Here is a 22617-nt window from a genome sequence, read left to right as displayed (position 1 = left end):
GCTGGTTTTTATTTCTAATAAAAGAATTGGCAAATAAACACATAAAAGGTGAGAAATAAAAAGATTGGTGTTTATATATATTTTAAAGTATTGTGACTTTATTCTCTTATACATAACAATGAATTATGATTTATGATCTATGATTTGTCCTTGCTTGTACCTGGGGTGCAGCAGGATATTACGATAAAGAAAAGTATTTTGCTGCAAGCTCTTTAAAAATGTTAATTTTGAACATTGGATATCAGAAAGGAGCAAGGTTTCACCCCTTGGCTTCTGTGTCAATGCCACCAGATTATACGGCACTAGCCACAATACTGTGACAGAGACTAAATGCAATAAAGATTATTCCGGCAAAATTGATGCAGTCTGTCTGATCTTTACTTCGTACCAAAAGTATCAGCTTACTGCACAAAGGTGAATTACGTATTGTAAGAGCAGCAGAAATATGTGGATATTCATTCTTTGCAATCTTCGAGGACTCCAGTTAAATATTTTTTTAACCAGCTTTTCCCGCATGTAAAAAAATATTTAACTGGTGGTTATGACTTCTGCTCCAATTACTTATGAAAAGCAGCCACCTGAGTCTACCATCGACCAGGCTGTACAAGCGCCGTACCAGGAGACCAAACATCAAACTTCTGTTTTTCTGGGACCAAGATAAAAAAATTGCAACCACCGATAAACTTTTGACCTCGATCAATTTAATCAAATGTATTTTGGGTTATTGATCGAATGCACGATTTCAATGTCAGGCCCTACACGATGTTTCCTGTCTCAGTACTTGCAAGCTAATCTGGCGTATGCAAAGCTTCCTGCACGGTTTCACTGATAAGAGCGAGCGCTGCACAGATGCAAGTCATTTGTTGACTTCCAATTCTTGTATTCTTGCACAGAAACACACAGCAAACGGAAATACTTACCTGTCATCAAAAATGGAGAAGTGGAAGAAATTATGACTTTTAATAGACATTTGAACTGATATAACCATATAACAATTACAGCACGGAAACAGGCCATCTCGGCAATACAAGTCCATGCCGAACACATTTTTTTTCCCCTTAGTCCCGCCTGCCTGCACTCGTACCATAACCCTCCATTCCCTTCTCATCCATATGCCTATCCAATTTATTTTTAAATGATACCAATGAACCTGCCTCCACCACTTCCACTGGGAGCTCATTCCACACCGCCACCACTCTCTGAGTAAAGAAGTTCCCCCTCATATTACCCCTAAACTTCTGTCCCTTAATTCTGAAGTCATGTCCTCTTGTTTGAATCTTCCCTATTCTCAAAGGGAAAAGCTTGTCCACATCAACTCTGTCTATCCCTCTCATCATTTTAAAGACCTCTATCAGGTCCCCCCTTAACCTTCTGCACTCCAGAGAATAAAGACCTAACTTATTCAACCTATCTCTGTAACTTAGTTGTTGAAGCCCAGGCAACATTCTAGTAAATCTCCTCTGTACTCTCTCTATTTTGTTGACATCCTTCCTATAATTTGGCGACCAAAATTGTACACCATACTCCAGATTTGGTCTCACCAATGCCTTCTACAATTTTAACATTACATCCCAACTTCTATACTCAATATGATATATGGCTAAGAAGGTTTGAAAGGGCTACGAGCCAGATGTAGGCAAATGGGACTCACCTGATATGGGTCAGCATTGACAAGGTGGGCCAAAGGGCCTGTTTCTGTGCTGTAGAGATCTATAACTATAGATCTGGTCAGGCAGCATATGTGGAAAGAGAAACAGTTAACATTTTGGAACAAAAGACAGTTATTATTTCAACCTGAAACATGAACCTTCTCTCATTCCATCGTTGCTGCCCGAGCAGCTGGGTTCATCGGGTATTCAGTATTTTTATTAAACAAATAGAACAGTTGGTGCTTAATAGTCAGGCCCTGTGTTACTCCGCATAAATGATTCATCCTTTTCCAGAAGTTGGTAACTGTTAACATGTTCACAAGTTATAGGAGTAGAATTAGGCCATTCGGCCCATCGAGTCTACTCCGCCATTCAGTCATGGCTGATCTCTGCCTACATTTTGATTGGCTCTTTGGAGTTTTCAGGACCAAGGAAAACCGACCGGTAATTTAAATGCCTGCTAAACTTTATTATAAGTTGGCTGGCTTCTTAAAAGTGTGGCTGTCTCCACTCCTTCTCCCCCCTTCCCTCTCCCCCCCCCCCGCCCCGCTCTCTAAAGGACTTACCGTACACTGTGCAGCCGTCTTTTTCCTTCCTGTTCATCGCGGGTGTGAATTTCAGACAGCGCTCCCCCGCTTTCCCTGGCCCCCGCCTTTGCGATGTGTTTGTTTGGATGTGTGTGCGTGCGGTCGGTCGATCCGGTTCGCGGTTTCATCGCTAACGGTCGATCCAGCTCGAGGTTTACCAGGCGAGTGCCCTCGAGCTTGAAGGTCGAAGACACTCGCTGTAAAGGTCACGTCAGTGGGACAGGCCCTTAACCGTCGTTCAAGATGTGGCCTCGTAAACATCGGCGAGACCAAACATAGACTGGGCGATCGTTTCGCTGAACTCCTTCGCTCAGTTCACCTGGACCTACCTGATCTCCCAGTTGTCAAACACTTTCATTCCCATTCCCAATCCCACACCGACCTTTCTGTCCTAGGCCTCCTCCGTTGTCAGAGGCTAAATGCAAATTGGAGGAACATCATCTCATATTTTGCTTGGGCAGCTTACAGCCCAATGGCATGAATATTGATTTCTCTAACTTCATGTAACCCCTGCATTCCCTCTCTCCATCCCTCCCCCACCATCTTCTCGTTCTCACCTAGCAAGCAGCTAACAATGGCCCGTTTACTTTAACATCGTTACTTTTTTTTATCGTTCGTTTGTTCTATATCTCTCTACATCCCTGTCTTCATCTCTCGTTTCCTTTTCCCCCGATTCTCAGTCTGAAGAAGGGTCTCGACCCAAAACGTCACCCATTCCTTTTCTCCTGAGATGCTGCCTGAGTTGAGTTGAGTTACTCCAGCATTTTGTGTCTATCTAAAGGGGCTGTCCCACTTGGGCGACCTAATTGGCGAGTTTAGGAGAGTTTGAAAAAATGACATGTTGAAGACCTCCTTCGACTATGATGAAAACTATCTGCAACTACCTTCGACTACCCTCGAATACCTACGACTGACATGCCGACTTACTACGACCTTCTACGACTAAACCTACGAGTAAAAAAGTATCGATTTTTTCCATGGCGACCTTTTTTACTCGCGGGCATTTTTCAACATGTTGAAAAATATGCCGCGACCTAGCTGAGGCCTCGAGTACGCGGAGACCACTTTCGAGCATGAAGGAGAGTTACAAAGACCTCCTACGACCTCGTGTCGACCATGCTGCGAGTATGAGTCGAGGGCAAACTCGCCAGAACTCGAGGATGAGGTCGCCCACTGGCCCTTAAGATAGTAGCTCAGGACCACTGTCTAGTTGGTGATAGGATGGTTCCGTTACCTGATAACTGCTGAGAAGAAACTGGAGGTGTACATTTTCACACTTTTGTACCTCTTGCCTGATGGGAGAGGGGAGAAGAGGGAGTGACCGGGGTGAGACTGGTCCTTGATTAGCCTGCTGGCCTCGCCAAGGCAGCGTGAAAGTGAGACTGGTTGCTAACCGTTTCCTCAATCTGACACTGTAAGTAGTTCTTTACCCTCCCCGATCAAAAGTCTAGCCAATTTAAAAATCATAATAAAAAACTTCAACCAGTGACCTCAGCTTGATGCCAGGATTTGCCTTGTGTAAATGTATACACAGCACATTCCATTCTCAGCCCTGTTCCCATGGCAGTGCCTAGTTCTATTAATAAATGACTTTTCTTTTTACCTCTGTAAAATCTAGGATTGTGCACCTTCCCAAAACCCAGTGACATTGTAGTTTGTGAAAAAATGCCACTTTAAAGTGACCATTCCTTATTGTGTTAAAAATGTAATGATCTCGGTGCTGGCTCGAAGGAGTGAATGGCCTACTCCGGCACCTATTGTCTATCTCGGCTGTGAAATCACAATCATCTGTTTCAACAGCAGGAGTGACCTGAAATCAGGTCTTCCTTTTGCAGCATCTATTTTGACCTGGATTTATAGTATCCTCAACTCGAATAGAAATCTACAATTCCTTGCTGAAACAAACACAGAAAATCCTGGTCAGGCAGCATCTGTGCAAAGAGAACTGGCTGAAGGGTCTTGACCTGAAACGTCACCCAATCCTTCTCTCCAGAGAAGCTGCCTGTCTCGCTGAGTTGCTCCAGCATTTTGTGTCTATCTGTCCATTTCCAAATTCCAACAGCTGTAGATTTTTTTAAATTTCATCCGCATAATGGCGCAGCGGGTAGAGCTGCTGCCTCACAGCTCCAGAGGTCCGGGTTCAAACCTGACCTCGGGTGCTGTCTGTGTGGAGTTTGCCTGCGACTCAGTGGGTTTCCTCCCACATCCCAAAGACGTGCGGGTTTGTTGTTGGTTAATTGGCTTGTTGTGTGGGCAGAATGTTCTGCAGTTGCTCAGAGACATCCTAGAGTCTCCCTTCCTGCCACAGATTCTCCATAAGACCAGATGTAGGAGCAGAATGAAGCCATTCGGCCCATTGAGTCTAACCCTACCAAGCCTGTCTTTCAATCTTCCATGTTGTGCTTCAGAGCCAGGCCGGATGAACAAGGGTCCCGAATCCCCTCATCATCTTTACTCCAGTGATGCTGCCTGACCCGCTGAGTTACTCCAGCACTTTGAGTCTATCTTCAGGAACCACAGACGGTTCTTTTGTACACAGAGGGTGGTGGGTGCCTGGAAGATGCTGCCGGAGGTGATAGTGGAGGCATTACGATCGTGACATCGAAGAGGCTTTTGGAAAGGCACGGGGTGGAAGGGATTATGGATCACAAGCTAGCAGAGCAGATTGGTATAACCTGACATCATGTTCAACACAGACATCGTGGGCCAAAGGGCCTGTTAGAAACATAGAAAACAGGTGCAGGAGGAGGCCATTCAGCCCTTCGATCCAGCACTGCCATTAATTGTGATTATGGCTGATCATCCCCTATCAATAACCCATGCCTGCCTTCTCCCCATATCCCTTGACTCCATTAGCCCCTAGAGCTCTAAATCACTCTTAAATCCATCCAGTGACATGGCCTCCACTGCCCTCTGTGGCACACAATTCCATAAATTCACAACTCTCTGGGTGAAAAGGTTTTTTCTCACCTCAGTCTTAAATGACCTCCCCTTTATTCTAAGACTGTGGCCCCTGGTTCTGGACTCGCCCAACATTGGGAACATTTTTCCTGCATCTAGCTTGTCCAGTCCTTTCATAATGTTCTGTCCTTGTGCAATACGGCTCTAAGAAAAGGCGCAGTGCTGGGGTAACTCAGCAAGTCAGGCAACATTCCGCTGAGTTACTCATGCAAGTTGTGTATTTCTTTAGAAACTGCCATCTGCAAGTTCCAGAGCCTACACTGTACTCTGTGGTTCTCCAAGCACTGTTGGATTACAATGGAGTCTCGGCCTAATCTATCTGAAGATGCCTGATGTTCATAATTAGTAACAGCATGACTCTCTCACTATTCATACAAAGTTCAAATACAGGACAAGGAAATGCATGCAGTGTCACATAAACATTCCTCAATGCCATTCAATAGTGTAAAACGGAGCCCAGTACGACATCCTTTACTTCATGTAGATAGGATGCCTGGCATGGCATTCACTCAGCTCCTCCAGTGACAGAAGGACTGAACACAAACCCGCTCCTTTATACCCGACCTCTTCAATTCCTTTCTTCACCCTCGGACTCGGTGGAGGGTTGTGTGTGCTTTCAGTCTGGCAATCAAGAGCTTTTGTCTCCCCCCCTGGCCACAAACTCTTTGAATCACTTCCCTCTGGAAGGCGACTCCGGACTGTCAAAGCTGCCACAGCCAGACATAAAAACAGTTTCTATCCACGAGTAGTTGCTCTACTCAACAGCCAAAAATCTGTAGCCTCCCTTTGATCTGGTATTTTGTTGGTTCACATGCTTGATCAATGGTGTTTTTTTTTTATCATTAATGTCTTATTATTATTATTAATGTTTAGTGTTTTCTGAATCATTCGTAACTGTCACTGTATGTCATGTTGTTACTTGTGGGCGGAGCACCAAGGCAAATTCCTTGTATGTGAATACTTGGCCAACAAACTTACTTACTTATGCAGCAACTAACTAATTCACAGCATTCAATAAACACACACAACTTCTCTCCATCTTAAAATTTTATTCAGGTTGGTACTGTTTCAGTTGACAAGAGCAAAACAATGTACAAATATAGGGCTAAAGGACAAATTAAAAAAAAAAATTAATGTACAACATTTAAACAAAAAAAGTTGATTTTCAGCAGGGATATTTGGATGGTGTGGGGGTTGTTTTTTTAAAGGCGATTTTGAGCACAGAAGATTCTTCCCCATAAATAACCTGCTGTTTTTAACCGCACAACTTCAGCTGTTTATTAACCATAGGACAGGGACAGTTTGTAACACTTCAGTTCCAAAAACTAAGACGTGATTTATTTTGGTCAAAGTAGTGCACATTACTTTTGATGTGTACTTCAAGAGTATGTTTAGCAACCTAGTGTACTAATAAGTAAACAGAGTCAGCTATAGCATGTGTGTGGGTGTATGCGTGTGTGCGTGTGTTTGCGCGCGTGCGTGTGCGCGAGGGAGAGAAACGGTTGCACAATTCGAGGGGAACATGCCCAATGGAAGACAATGTGAGCAGCGAAAAATTTAGTTTTCTTTGTTAAAAAAAGTCATTGGAATGTTAGTTGGGTCGCTCCCTTTAAATTCCTTTAGCCATTTAACAAAACGTTCAGTGATCAAAATTAACATGCTAATTCTTGCAACAAAAAAAAAAGATGCCTTTCAAAGCAAAACAAAAAAACCACAATTTTAGTCGTTTCAAACCACCTCCGTACAATATTTTATATAAAGAGGCCATTTTTTAAGACCAGCTCGACAGTAGGACAAGTGCCGCGAAATGTTAAAATTTAAAGCGATGTATAGCAGATTGGTGAAGCCATTCGACCACCAAGCTTTGCCAGCATGCTGTTATTATACACCTGTACAACTCCACATGCAATGACAAGCTAGCAGTGTGTCATGCAGTCCTTGCAGCCATCGGTGATTTTCTAATGAATAGGAATAAATGTGCGGTGGAAAGATCCGGGGACCAGCGCAAATGTTACATATATTGTCCACATTACAGCTCTGATCAGAAGGTGGGGGGTGGGGGAGTAAGTGTTGCAAGACTTTAAAAGGGCTAAACACTTATTTTTTTTTTTTTTAATGGCCAAATAATAAATACTACCTGTCTAAATCACACCATTTACTTCATTGAAGGTATTTAGTGTTTTGGGCTGATTGGACTTCTATCGAATTTGAAATGATAAAATCATGCTTTACAGAGTTCAAGAGTTTTTTTTTAGCCGATGATCTGTCGGCCAAGCCCGTAGCCTGCCATTCCAGCCTGTGATGCTCCTTGGTTGCTCCCCATCTGTAAGCCGATTATATTCTGTCCCTGGCGCATTTGCTCTTCTGTAAATTCGCGCTTGTTCTCTTGTGCTTTCCTGCAGCAGAGGAGAAATTGCACGTCAGCTGTTAAAGACAACGCAGAATTCACACCAGACAATGCCAATGTATAAACCACCTCCTACAATTTAGTTTAGAGATGCAGCACGGAAAGTGGCCCTTCGGCCCACCTAGTCTGTGCCAGCCTGCGCCGGGGAGAAGGCAGGAATGGGGTACTGATTGGGGATGATCAGCCATGATGACATTGAATGGAGGTGCTGGATTGATTGTCTATTGACCTGCGATCACCCCACAACTAGCGGGCGCACACACACACGCACGCACACGACAATTTACAATTGTTACCAAAGCCGATTAATCTACAAACCTGTACATCTTTGGGGGGAAACCGGAGTATGCGGGGAAAACCATTGTGGTCATGGGGAAAATGCACAAACTCCATACAGACAGCACCCAAAGTCAGGATCAAAGCCATGTCTCTGGTGCTGTATGGCAGCAACTCTACCGCTGTGCCACCCTCGACACAATTCTAATGCAATTGTTCTGAAAATTTGTTTGGAGATGGAGACAAGGAACTGCAGACGCTGGTCTACAAAAAAGGCACAAAGTGCTGGATCAGGCAGCATCTCTGAAGAACATCATCATACCTCGAGGAAATGGTTGCAGTGGAACTTGTTAGAACATTTCAAACTACAATTAATGTTGCGATATGAAAGGTCAAGTAGCAACTCTGGAGAACATGGATGGTTGACGTTTCAGGCCGCGACCCTTCTTCAGTTAGGTTAATTGGCTTCTGCAAATTGTCCCTAGTGTGTAGGATAGAACTAGTGTACGGGGTGATCGCTGGTCAGTGTGGGCTGTGGGCCAAAGGGCATGTTTCCACGCTGTATCTCAAAACTAAACTAAAAGTATTTATTCTGCATTAATTAGCCAAAGGGGTTAATTCTCTTACTTGTGAAACCAGTTTGGATCACCATGGTAAAATCCATCATTCTTTGTTACTGCAATACTTCCCAATGCCATCAGTGTTCTTTGAACAGCAGCCATGTCCTTAGCTGCAATGGAATGGAAAATGTGTAAGTCCCTTCATTCTAACATCGGGGTAAATATACCTCTGAGATCCACAGATATTTGACAGCAAACTAGGCACATCCCATGCAGAGGCTTTGAATGGACTTCCCCACCAGGCTGCTGCTGCCCTGATGGGCAACTCCTTAGGAGACTGAAAGAACACAACAAACCTCTTAAAGTCTCCCAGAGTTCAGATGGAAATCGGGCCGTGAATACCAAAGATCCTATAGCGGAGCAAGATAGACCACTCCTGCTAAATGCAATGGGCTGACGTGTAGTACGCAACGGAACGGAACGTGGGCCTTTTTTTCATCCATTTCAGTAACCCGACCCGACCCGCAGTGTAATCAACGTTGCGGGGGAACAGTTTGTGTTGATAAATTAAAATTCTGAAAATTAGAAGATTTTTACCAAATAACTTTTATTTTTACGAGGATGTTTCTGTAACCGGCTTCCGTCTCCGCACTAGTATCTTTGCTCCGCTACGGGATCTTTGGTGCGGAGATGGAAGCCGGTTATGGAAATGGGGCCAAAAATTACCCATGAATCTGCCCATGACCGTACTACGTCTTTTCCGTCGAGTGGACCATCTTGCTCGCTATCGGATCTTTGGCGAATACAAAGGTCTTGTTCATACTTGAAGTTCTGTACATCCCAGTCTAGGTAACGTATTTTTCGTGTTAGTTAGAAGCTGAAACTTGCTCCACTAAAAAAAAAAAACATAGCAAACTCTTCTCCACAATTGCTAATGACCATGCCAAGTCCCTGCTAATTGCAACCACCAGTTACAAGGGAGCCCTAATTGAGGTTTACTTGGCTCAAATTCTACAGAGATGCAATTTCTGTTTAAACATCTGAACAAAGATATCACACAGCTCAGAAAATGTTTTCTTGATAGTTCTAGTGGTCTTATTTAACGTGGTAAACACTCACAAGGCTGCCATTAGTTGCATTAGTAACTATATTAAAATTCAATCCATCTACCCACCCAATCACATTGTGCTCATGCTAGATCTCAACTTCACACTTAAAAACAGCTACAAGCCGTGATCCCCTCTCTTCCCCCAATCCTATTTCTACTCTCCTCATTAAATTAAACTGATTGTATTCCTCGTTGTCATCTTCCCCTCAGCTAACAATGATCCATTCGACAATTTCCATGAACTTCATCCCCTTTGATCACACCCCACCCATCCATGTTTCTATGTCCCCGGACTCTCAGTCTGAAGGGTTAAGGGCTTGGACACACTAGAGGCAGGAAACATGTTCCCGATGTTGGGGGAGTCCAGAACCAGGGGCCACACAGTTTAAGAATAAGGAGTAAGCCATTTAGAACTGAGACAAGGGAACACTTTTTCTCACAGAGAGTGGCGAGTCTGTGGAATTCTCTGCCTCAGAGGGCGGTGGAGGCAGGTTCTCTGGATGTTTTCAAGAGAGAGCTAGATAGGGCTCTTAAAGATAGTAGAGTCAGGGGATATGTGGAGAAGGCAGGAACGGGGTACTGATTGTGGATGATCAGCCATGATCACATTGAATGGAGGTGCTGGCTCGAAGGGCCGAATGGAGGTGCTACTCCTGCACCTATTGTCTATTGTCATATCTCTATGTCCCCGGACTCTCAGTCTGAAGAAGTGGCTCAACCCGAAATGTCACCCGTTCCTTCCATCCGGAGATGCCGCCTGTCCTGCTGAGTTACTCCAACATTGTGTGTGTCTATCTACAAGCCTTGACTGCCCAAATTAAAAGTAGAAGCTCATCATCTAAACTGGGTAGATGGATTGAATTTTAATAGTTACTAATGCAACTAATGGCAGCCTTGTGAGTGTTTACCACGTTAAATAAGACCACTAGACTATCAAAAAATCATTTTCTGAGCTGTGTGGGGAATTTTAATCCAAGAAAATGAAATTAGGAATTAAAAAACTCGCATAAATACAAAACCACTTAGCCATTCTTAAAAAACCACTGTCCTCCAGCAAATCCACATCCGTGTGTGGCCTGGATTTAACACCAAACCCACGGTTTAAGGAGCAGTTTAGGACTGGCAGCAAATGTTGACCTGGTCAGTGATATCCACAACCCATACACAAAATAGGTCAGGTGTGCGCTGAGAATAATTGAATGAAATAAAATGTGATCAAAATGAACTGCAGATACTGGTTTATTTCCAAAGATAGACACAAATTGGTGGAGTAATTCAGCAGGCCAGGCAGCATCTCGGGATAAAATGCATAGGTGACGTTTTGGGTCGGGACCGTTCACCAGACTGATTGTGGTGGAGAGGAGGATGGAGCAACTGGAAGCAAGAAAAGACCAGGAGAAATCAGGCCTCGGTTTGTCCCAATCAGTCTGAAGAAACGTCACCCACCCATATTCTCCAAATAGCTGAATGCCTTTGGTTTCAGTCAATACTCCAATGGCCCATGCACAGATCAAATAAAAACAATGCAAATATCAAAGATAGGCACATAATGCAGGAGTAACCCAGCGGATCAGGCAGCATTTCCAGAGAAAAATCATAGGTGGTGTTTTGGGTCGGAATTAGTTTTCAGACTGAAAGATATATATCTTTGAAGATAAAGAAAGATATCTTTCAGTCTGAAGAAGAGTTCCGACCCAAAACGTCACCAGTTCCTTTTCTCCAGAGATGCTGCCCGACCCACTGAGTTACTCCTGCATTTTGCGTCTATCTTCAGTATAATCCATCATCAGCAGTTCCTTTCTACACATGGAGTCATAGGGTCAGAGTCTTGCAGCGTGGAACCAGGCCCTTCAGCCCAACACCGGCCAACATGTCCCATCTACACTGCTCCCACCTGCCGGCATTTGGCCCACATCCATCTAAATCTGTCCTATCTATCCATGTACATAATACAAATATCAAGTTAACGGAGAAACATGCAGACTGGCAGGAATAAAAAGAGCGCTCCGCTTGCATTCACCTTCCCAGAGGTCCACAGTTTGGAAGATGTCCATTTTGTTGACACCATACTTTTCAGCGGCGATCAGGAATTGTGAGATTTGTTCCATTTGTTTGAAGGCTTTGTCGGATGTCTGAATCTTCTTGATGGGTTTCTTGTCTGCAAGGTGGAGGCTGTTGATCAGTTGGCTCAGGACCTGCAGAAGGCAAACATTTCAGATGATGTCACGACAAGTCACAAATATTGATGCGACATACTAGTGCCCTTGCATGTTGGATCACCAGGGCAGCATTGGCGGCACAGCTGTAGAATCACTGCCTTACAGCCCCAGGGTCCCAGGTTCGATCCTGCTGAGGTTACTCCAGCACGCAGAGGGAGAACAAAGGGGGAAGAGACAGAGACTTTAAGATTTTGCCTTCCACCACAGTGAGGAGGTGTTTGGTGAACTCACTCTGGTGGATGTTAAATTTGTGTTGATTGTGTGTTTTTGTCATTTTTTAATTATATGTAAGACTGCAGGGAAACAAAATTTCGTTCAGACTGAAAGGTCTGAATGACAATAACCGAATCTAATCTGATCTAAAACTTTGTGTCATTTTTTTTTAGAAACCAGCATCTGCAGTTCTTTGTAATAATAATAATATATTTTATTGTCATTGCACACAAGTGCAACGAGATTTGGGTATGCAGCTTCCATCCGATGTCATAACTTAAGTAACTACTAAAATGTAGGTTTAGATACCCTGAGAACATGGTTTGTACAAAGAACATTACAACAGTAAAATAGTCAAAACAGACTCCACATGTTGAAGAGCACGGGGTCCTTTAAAGTTTGAGATAACTCATTTCATTCAGCGAATGGTCAGTCAATCATTTATTGCCCTGGGTGGTGATTAATGCTAAATTTAACATCACACACTGTGTCAAATATGGGCCAAAGCATTACAGATCTGTAACCCATAGTTACATGCAACGGAATACTCACAGTGCCATCCTTAAGCCAAACCTGGAACCCTGGTCTCCCGGCCTCAGGACGAGAGACATCTGCGCCTAACTGTGCAATAATCCATTCCACCAGCCGTTCCTCCAATTCGGGTTCATACTTCTTCTCGATCTTGCTTTGGACAGCCCGGCTGAATCCATAAACGGGTCCAGAGTTGGACATATTTACTGTTTGGGAAAGTCTGTAACAGAAACAGAGATCAGAATAGCGGTGAGCCGGGATTAACTGAGGTACATGGTATCGGTACGCTGCGGACAGCTCAACTGTAATCATGTATAGTCTTTCCACTGACTGGTTAGCACGCAACAAATAACTTTTCACTGTACCTCGGTATGCGTGCGTGGCAAAAAGACAAAGCTATATTTTGTCATGGGGAAAGGTACACAATAACAATGTCTTTGGCAGTTCACAAATCAGACAAACTTTGCTCAAACTGGTGGTGCAGCGATAGAATTGCAGACTCACTGCGCCAGAGGCCCGTGTTCCATCCTGACTACGGGCGCTGCCTGTACAGAGCTTGTACCATCTCCCCGTGACCTGCGTGGGTTTTCTCCGGGTGCTCCCGGTCTCCTCCCACACTCCAAAAACGTGCAGGTTTGTCGGCTAATTGATTTGATACATTTGTAAATTGTCCCTAGTGTGTGTAGGATAGTGTTAGTGTGCGGGATCACTGGTCAGCACGGACTCGGTGGGCCGAAGGGCCTGTTAACCGCACTGTACCTCTATATAAAAAAACGAAAGTTTAATGAAGATTACAAAAAAAAGAAAGCATCCAAATTAATTTGAAACCAGAGCAGCGTTATGTGTCATTTATATTGCTCAGGGTCCCAGCCAATTCATTTTAGTTAAGAAATGTCACCTTAAAAAAGGTAGCTGCAGTAAATGTTATGTACACGGAGAAAAAAACCCAATATACACAAAGAAGTGACAAAACTGATCTTGCCCTTCCAACTATCCCCCCTTGATCCAAATAGTCTGAAGAAGGGTCCCGACCCGAAACATTGCTTGTGCATTTCCCCCCTCAGGTGCTGCCTGACTCGACCAGTTCCTCCAGCATCTGCAGTTCCTTATATCACCAGATAGGTTGGTTCTGTTGCTGTGGCCAAGGCAGCCTTGGAGGGTCACGATGCTGGAGCCAACCAGCCTCACAAGTAACTTACCACAAAATTAGTGGCGTGTTTTCAAGTTTCAAATTTGAAAACTGCATCAATCCTAATATTTTAAGTAGTGACTTCATGATATATAAGGAATGTGTTCGAACTGGAAAATGAAAGGCGAGGTGCTTGGAAGGGTGAACAGAACACACCACTTCCTCAAAAATGTTTCAATATGAGGAACATTTAAATACGAGCCGTTTAATGATTTTTCCATCAGTAAAAATAACCTCCTGACAAGATCATAAGAGAGAGTAGAATTAGGCCATTCGGCCCACCAAGTCTACTCCACCATTCAATCATGGCTTATCGATCATTCCCTTCCAAACCCATTCTCCTGCCTTCTCCCCATAACCTCTGACACCCGTACTAATCAAGGATCTCTCTCTGTTTAAGAGGGAACTGCAGATGCTGGAGAATCGAGGGTTACACAAAAAAGCTGGAGAAACTCAGCGGGTGCAGCAGCATCTATGGAGCGAAGGAAATAGGCAACGTTTCGTGCCGAAACGTTGCCTATTTCCTTCGCTCCATAGATGCTGCTGCACCCGCTGAGTTTCTCCAGCTTTTTTGTGTAACCAAGGATCTCTCTCTCTCTGCCTTAAATATATCAACTGACTTGGCCTCCACAGCCTTCTGTGGCAAAGAATTTCACAGATTCACCGCCTTCTAAAGAAATTCCTCCTCATCTCCTTCCTAAAAGAACATCCTTTAATTCGGAGGCTGTGGCCTCTAGTTCTAGACTCTCCCACTAGTGGAAACATCCTCCCCATATCCACTCTATCCAAGCCTTCCCAGTAGATCTTCCCTGTATTATATTTGACATTTACACAGTACTCTACACCCCAGTCAGAATTGAGCTAATTATCAACATTTTGTTTGGTGCAGTCACCTTGTTGTACAATAATAGTTCTTCACAGAAATTGAGATTTGAAGAATTTCAAAAATGGAGAAAAACCAACCCGAATAACAAACATGGTCACAATAATCGTCTATGCTTTGTACGTAATATATGGGGAAATAAGACACGAGAAGTGTTACTTTAAGAGGGACCTGAGGGATAACTCTGAGGGTAGTCCATATCTGGAGTGAGCTGCCAGAGGAAGCTGTACAACTGGATTAAATTATGACATTTCAAAAGACATTTGGACATATATGTGCATTGGATGGGTTTAAAGGGCTATGGGCCAAATGCAAGCAAATGGGATCAGTATGCCAATTTGCTACAATATGGACAAGGTGGGCTGAAGGGCCTGCTATCGGAGATCTACACAACACAGAAACAGAACCACAGAGTTGGTATAACACTAACTCCCTTCAGTGATATTTATTCCAATGTACTCGATTTGCATTAAGATTCAGAGAGGGACATTGATATATGTCCTGACTAATGTCAATACAAATGCCTGAAAAAGCCAGCTCACTCCACAAACTCACATCCCCCGAGTTGTAATGTTGGGTAATCAATTGCTGCTTGATGTTGGTTAGGTCATAAGTGATAGGAGCAGAATTAGGCCATTTGGCCCATCAAGTCCACTTCGCAATTCAATCATGGCTGATCTACCTCCCTCCTAACCCCATTCTCGTGCCTTCTCCCCATAACTCCCGACACCTGCACTAATCAAGAATCTATCTATCTCTGCTTTAAAAATATCCATTGACTTGGCCTCCACAGCCTTCTGTGGCAAAGAATCCCACAGATTCCCCACCCTCTGACTAAAGAAATTCCTTTTCCTCTCCATCCGAAAGGAACATCCTTTAATTCTAAGGCTGTGACCTCTAGTCCTAGACTGGTGGAAACATCCTCTCCACATCCACTCTATCCAAGCCTTTCAGTATTCAGTACATTTTTCAATGAGGTCCCCCCTAATTATTCTAACCTCCAGCGAGTACAGGCCCAGTGCCTTCAAATGCTCATGATAAGCTAACCCACTCATTCCTGGGGATGGTGCTGGAATCCTCCAATCATGTTCTTGTGGATGACCACAAGATCAGAATTGTGCAGTGATTTTTCTATTTATTTGTTATCCAGAATCTAGCCAAAGCCAGAATTGATTCCCCATGTTCACCGCAAGTGGTAGTCAGCTTTCACCCTCAACAACTCCATTCCTCATGGTAAGATGTTCCATGATTTAAGACACAATAACAATGAAAAAAAGAGATCCTTCTTAGTCAGGATGTCATGGGGCCTTGAGGGGAACTACAAGATGTGTTCTAATTGAGCTCTTAAAGACAGCGGAGTCAGGGGATATGGGGAGAAGGCAGGAATGGGGTACTGATTGTGGATGATCAGCCATGATCACAGTGAATGGCGGTGCTGGCTCGAAGGGCCGAATGGCCTACTCCTGCACTTATTGTCTATGTGCATATTGCCCTTGTCCTTCCTGTTGGCAGAGGTCACAGGTTGGAGGTCAAGTGTCCCCGGCAAGTAACAAGTACGTGTGGGAAGGAACTGCAGATGCTGGTTTACCCCAAAGATAGACACAAAATGTTGGAATAACTCAGCGGGTTAGAAGTCTGAAGAAGGGTCTCGACCCAAAACGTCACCCATTCCTTCTCTCCAGAGATGCAGCCTGACCCGCTGAGTTACTCCAGCTTTTTGTGTCTACTTACGGTTTAAAACAGCGTCTGCAGTTCCTTCCTACACATATTGAATGTAGGTCGGAGGAGTGGACTGGAATGGAGGTGACGACTGCAATGAGCCTTTGTGGCCAGCTGTTGCATATCTTGCATATAGACTCAGTGGGTTGTTCTGTACTAACCAGGGAGTCTGTGCTTATCTATGGAGGGTCTTGGTGAGCTGTATGCAAAACGTATTGCACAGTACCTTGGTACACTTGATAATAAAGAAATCATTTGAAGTATATTCATTTATTTTGATCAGCCAGCCCTTTTGCATCACCAAGATGTGACAGAATTTCCAATTGTTTCAATCGAACCCTTCAACCATAAAATAGGAAGCATTCAGACAGAATAAAACGACAAGACAAAGAAGGAAAAATGTCTCATTCATCAGCATGAATTTTTCTATAGACCACGTGCATGGGCATTTGATGTATAATTTAACAATGGGTTTCTAAGGTCAAGTATCCTGTACATTAATGGCGCTTGTTCCATTGTTCTCACCATCCCAAGGCCTTGACTTCCAAGTCCACGGCCCAGTATAGTTAGCTGTTCAGAATTGAGACATTCCTTTTCATCACCACAATTCTATAAATGGTCTACTGATTACATTGAAACAACTCAAGTAGCCAGCTCTATACCTTAAAGGGAAGGGAAGGGAAGGAAATGGGCCGAGCCGCATTATGTGGGCAGTCTCTGCTTTGCACTCATTCAAAATGTCACCAACACAAAGTGAGGCACCGTTGCCGGCTGCTAGATATTCTTGTGTAGGAAGGAACTGCAGATGCTGGTTCACACTGAAGATAGATTTTTTAAAAACTGGAGTAACTCAGTGGGTCTGGCAGCATCTCTGGGGAAAAGGAATATGTGACATTCTGGGTTGACGTTTCATCCGACTTCAGCAGGGTCTCGACCCGAAATGTCACCTATTCCTTTTCTCCAAAGATGCGGCCTGATCCGCTGAATTACTCCAGCTTTTTGTGTCTATCTGCAGGACATGCCTGCCTATTCATCGGGCAAGGAATGCCCACTGAGGTAGCAAAAGCCTATGATGGATCAACAGCCACATTACACGTACAAACACGGCACATTAAACGTGGACTCAAAGTCCACGTCCACATGCTGGTTTATCCCAAAGATAGACACAAAATGTTGGAATAACTCAGCAGGTTAGAAGTCTGAAGAAGGGTCTCGTTAAATCTTGCTAAATAACAACTAAATTGGGGCGAAGGCAAGGAAATAAAGAGATTTACATCTAGAAACATTGCCACAAGTTGCAATGGCCAGTCAGTGACTCACATCCCAGCCAGCTCTCTCCATAGATGCGGCAAGCTGAACTTTGCTCATTTATTTTGGATTTCCAGCATCAACAGCTGCCTTTGGGAAAATCTAACAATTGCCCAGAGAGGTACAGTCGTGCCTGGTCTAGAAGTCCTAATATAAAGGATAACTGCCAAAATATCAGCGATTCAGAGATACAAAGCATCATAAACTATGTTAAGTTTCCAAATGATGTCGCCCCCTTGCTAATAACAGTGCAAGAATAGACCCATGTCTCTTCTTCATCCAAGTCCATAATTCCACCACCAATAAGGGAATAAACAGATGTGTTGGGTTGGTCACTGAAAGAGGTGCATTCGAGCAAGGGCAAAGATGCTCCATGAGCAGAGGGTATTTTATTAAGGGTTTAGTTTAGTTTATTGTCACGTGTACCGAGGTCCAGTGAAAAGCTTTTGTCGTGTGCTGGCCACTCAACGGAAAGACAATACATGATTACAATCGAGCCACAATGTACAGAGAGATTTTGAAGTGTGGAGCGAATGTCATATGTGGTTTCAGATCTGATTCTGTGGCTGAGTTTCTCCAGCATTTCTGTGTACCTTTGTCAATGCTCAATTGCAGATTCAGTCACTAGACCCAAAATGTTAACTGCCTATGTAACAATTATGATGAATGTAACAATATTTTGCCCAGAGTAATCTTAATTTTAAAAACTCCCAAGCTTCCAAAGCCCATGAGTTAATTGTCCCCTTGACAATATTCCCTAAAGTGATGGTGTATTCCCCCCCTCCCCCCCCAATAAAGAGCAGGAAATCATCTTTTCATGGGGTTTAGAGAGAGATACAACGTGGAAACAGGCCCTTCGACCCATTGAATCCATACTGACCAGCAATCATTTGCATTCACTAACACTATCCTACACGCTAGGGACAATGTACAGAAGCCAATTGGCCTCCAAACAATAGACAATAGACAATAGTGCAGGAGCAGGCCATTCAGCCCTTCTAGCCAGCACCGCCATTCAATGTGATCATGGCTGATCATCCCCAATTAGTACCCCGTTCCTGCCTTCTCCCATTATCCCATGACTCTGCTACTTTTAAGAGCCCCATCTAGCTCTCTCTTGAAAGCATCCAGAGAACCGGTCAGTCTGTGGAGGCAAAATGAATAGACAATATTTCAGGTCAAGACCCTTCTTCGAAAAACAAACCGATGGAGGAACTCAGGTGATCGGGCAGCATCTGGCGAGGAGGGTGGACAGGCGGCATTTCTGGCCCGAAGAAGGGTCCTGACCTGAAACATTGTCCATTCTCTTCCACAGATGCTGCCTGACCAGCCCAGTTCTTCCAGCACTTTGGGGTTTTTTTTTTGCTCAGGATTCCAGCTGCTGCTGCTGCCTATCCCATCTTCATGTTGTTCCTTCTGTTAGTTTTGGAATTGTTGCCCATCATGAAGAAAAATGATCGATAAATTGATAATAATAATTCTGGAGAGAACACCATTGAGAAGCACTGCTCCTCCCACTGTTGGTGTCTGGACAATCAGATACCCTCACTCCAGGCCCTACAGTAGTGTGGGACGGCCTTGCTGGAAACATAGAAAATAGGTGCAGGAGGAGGCCATTCAGCCCTTCGAGCCAGCACCACCATTCATTGTGATCATGGCTGATCGTCCCCTATCAATAACCCGTGCCTGCCTTCTCCCCATAACCCTTAACTCCACTAACCCCTAGAGCTCTATCTAACTCTCTCTAAATCCATCCAGTGACTTGGCCTCCACTGCCCTCTGCGGCAGGGAATTTCATAAATTCACAACTCTCTGGGTGAAAACGTTTTTTTCTCACCTCAGTCTTAAATGAGCTCCCCTTTATTCTAATAAAGGATGTAGCAGGAACAATGAAGGGCTGGTTGGCAAATTCATTTCACCGCACTTGTATGTGTATGTGACGAATAAAAATGGTTGATTGATTTGATTGGAGTTGTTCAAGATATACAAGATCCATCTGAGGTTTTTTTTTATTTATTTATTTTTTAAAGATCTCATTTCAAATTTAAATCATTCCCAGTTCCCTAGTCAAAACACAACAGATTAGTTATTATATTGCTAATTAAAAGAGCTTAGACTTTAGACCATCAGGAAGTTGCTGGAGCCTGAAGACTGTAACGCCCAGGCTGAGGAACAGCCCCCTTCCACACAGCCAGCAACAAGGTGGGTGGGGGAGAGATGGCCAACAGCGCGACTAGGGGTGGCCTTTTGTACACGACCGGCGCTGGCTGCCAAAGAAATAATCCGACGAGGTTCCTGGGCTTGAAGACGCGAGTGTCCCAGGAGAGTGGGCAGGGGAAGTTGTGTAAGTGGGCGAGTGGGAGGAGATTGTGTGAGAGAGATAGAGAGTGTGAATGTGTGAGAGGGGGGAGCTTGTGAGTGAGAGAGAGTTGTGAGAGAATGAATGAGAGAGTGAGTGAGTGAGAGGGGGCACGGACAAGTCTATCAGCGGTAGACACAAAGTGCTGGAGAAACTCAGCGGGCGAGGCAGTATCTCTGGAGAGAAGCAATATTCTGCCTCACCCACTGAGTCACTTCAGCATGTTATGTCTACCTTCAATTGTTCCAACATATGCAGTCCTTTCTTTAAACAGTCTATCAGCGGGACCACAGGCAGGTGGACACCAACATTGCTGTTTTAGAAACTCGCATCTAAACACTAAATATCGCATCGTACACGCGGCGAGAAAGTTGCAACGAGGGGCAGTGTTTCTGGCACAATCAATCACACAGCCCTGCCCAGTCTGATAACCTGGGGGACGGGGTTAGTGACAGCCCCCCCCCGTCCCGGGAGCCGCAGACCAAGCGATGCCACAGCCGCTGCTGAGAGCCACTGACCACCGGGGCACTGGCCACTGTTTACCCGGGGCACAGTCCACTGGGGCACTGTCCACTGGGGCACTGTCCACTGGGGCACTGTCCACTGGCCACTACATGGGTTTCGATGGGACGATGACCACGCCAAACCCACAGATTGCAAAACCAATAACAATTTAAATAAAATGTTGCAACCAGTCGGGCAGCCGAGAAGAAGAATCAACATTTTGGATCATTTTGCTCCATTCTCTCGCGTTGGATTCGAGTTATTTCTCAACGTTGAGTTCGTTTTTATGTTGCAATTTTATTATTTTACCATAGTCAGCAAGCTTCAGTCCCAAACATTAATGACAAAACTGTACACTGACAATGACAATTAAAATTGAATCTGAATCTGAAAACGTCACTGTGAACATTCAAAGCGATGCCGCAAGTCCATAACAATATATTATATCGAAACAATAGGGGGGGTTTCTTCTGGAATCACGGGTTTTACAATTAAACAGTGGGGGTTGTTTTTAAACACCGGGGAAATGTACAGGGAACTATTTATTCACAGATTGGTGAGGAAAAGTTTGGCTGCAACCACAAACAGCCACACCCTGTAACAGCAACAGAAACTACACAACGCGGTCGGCGGGGAACTAACTAACTGCCAGCTCTATCAATGTTTGTTACCGGCATTAAGTTAGAAACTTACTCTTTGCAATAACACAAGTTAGAAACGCTAACTCTGCGATGTACACACGTTGAAAACTTGTGTTAAAAAAAAAACCCCCAAAGTGATTTCATTTTGTCTGGTTAAACTTGGGGAAAAAAAGTTAAATCATCTCAATATCTCAATTCAATTAGTTGCAAGACGTGGACTACATTGGAGAGAAGGGGGGAGCGAGAGCATGCAGACAGACAGACAGGCTTCGTTTCTTACCTCTTGCAGGGTTTAGACAGATGTTGGCGGCTTGAGAGCTGATCACAGACTGTGAAGGCGATGCTCACAAACCCGCCTAAAAAATCTCCTTATCATCATGACGTCAGTTTATTAAGTAAAGGAAAGAAGCGCCTTACATGGGCTGTGAGTGTTGGGGCTGGGTCCTTATTTGGTGAAAGGCACAAAGGGAGTCAATAAGCGAGAGGTTGGTTCGTTAAAACTGACACATTCTCCGGATTCCAGACCTATGCTCCATCCAGAGGAGGCAGGCAGGCAGGCAGGCAGTGTGGTGGAAGGCGTAGTGTCGTCCTAACCCTTTTATGGAGAGCTGAAACATAGCCCCTTTAGGAAAAAAGTGTTTTCTGAAGCAGTGGTTTGTAAACAAAAAAAATCCCCCCCCCCCCCCCCCCCCCCCCCAAGTTAGTCACCCAGAAGTGACGGAGTTTGTTAATATAATTGAAAAGGATCAGTTTTTGGGTTGGAAACCTTTGAGCGAGATTTATGGGACTTTTGACTCCACAAGTGAGGGTGAGATTCAGTCTGGAGTGACAAGTCTTTGTGGGTTATTCAAATATATAAAGTGCTGGAAGAACTCAGCAGGTCGGGCAGCGTCTGTGGAGGGTGGACTCAGCGTCCCTCCTTGTCTCCACAGACGCTGCCTGACCCGCTGATATTCCTCCAGCACTTTGTCCTTTGCTCACAACTCCAGCTTCAGCAGTTCCCGTGTCCACAGGTTCAGCCAACGTTTGTCAACAGCATCTTCCACTCAAAGTTCTGATAAAGCATTAATATTGTGAGGCTGGGCTGTAGTTTCCTATTGACTGTGGTATGGGAAGCTTTTGGTTACCTCTATATCCGGCTCTATATCCATATCTTTCCCTACCACAAGGGTGGTCGTTTACACTGCCGCCTGCTGGACTATCCACCCTACTAACATTGCCATGGGTTCAGGCGATAGTTAACTCCATATGTCTGACACGGATATGTGCATTTTATCTGTGAAAGCTGCTTTGAGGCAAAGACCAATCTGGCTTTATTTCCCAAACCCCTCTTCCTCTCATCCTGATACTATCGGCACCAACGTGCTGGAGCAGCTCAGCTGGTCAGGCAGCGTCTGTGGAGGGTGGACTCAAAAAGCTGGAGTAACTCAGCGGGACAGGCAGCATCTCTGGAGAGAAGGGATGGGTGACGTTTTGGGTCGAGACCCTTCTTCAGACAAAGAG

At 44.5% G+C, this 22617-nt stretch overlaps 1 protein-coding gene across 1 annotated transcript; it reads right to left on the bottom strand.

The window, feature by feature from the left end:
- Nucleotides 1-6226: 6226 nt before the first annotated feature.
- On the bottom strand, nucleotides 6227-21552 carry LOC129712300 (transgelin-like). Its single transcript, XM_055660606.1, has 5 exons — nucleotides 21395-21552; nucleotides 12533-12731; nucleotides 11569-11743; nucleotides 8508-8610; nucleotides 6227-7593 (listed from the first exon to the last, which is right to left on the bottom strand). The coding sequence occupies exons 2-5, from the start codon at nucleotides 12710-12712 to the stop codon at nucleotides 7449-7451; spliced, it is 603 nt and encodes a 200-aa protein (XP_055516581.1). The 5' UTR covers nucleotides 12713-12731; nucleotides 21395-21552; the 3' UTR covers nucleotides 6227-7448.
- Between the last annotated feature and the right edge of the window lie 1065 nt (nucleotides 21553-22617).

Source organism: Leucoraja erinacea, chromosome 32 (genome assembly GCF_028641065.1).
Source record: "Leucoraja erinacea ecotype New England chromosome 32, Leri_hhj_1, whole genome shotgun sequence".
In the NCBI taxonomy this organism is placed as follows: domain Eukaryota; kingdom Metazoa; phylum Chordata; class Chondrichthyes; order Rajiformes; family Rajidae; genus Leucoraja; species Leucoraja erinaceus.
Note: the sequence above shows the minus strand (reverse complement) of the source record. Positions and strands in the feature narration are given on the sequence as shown.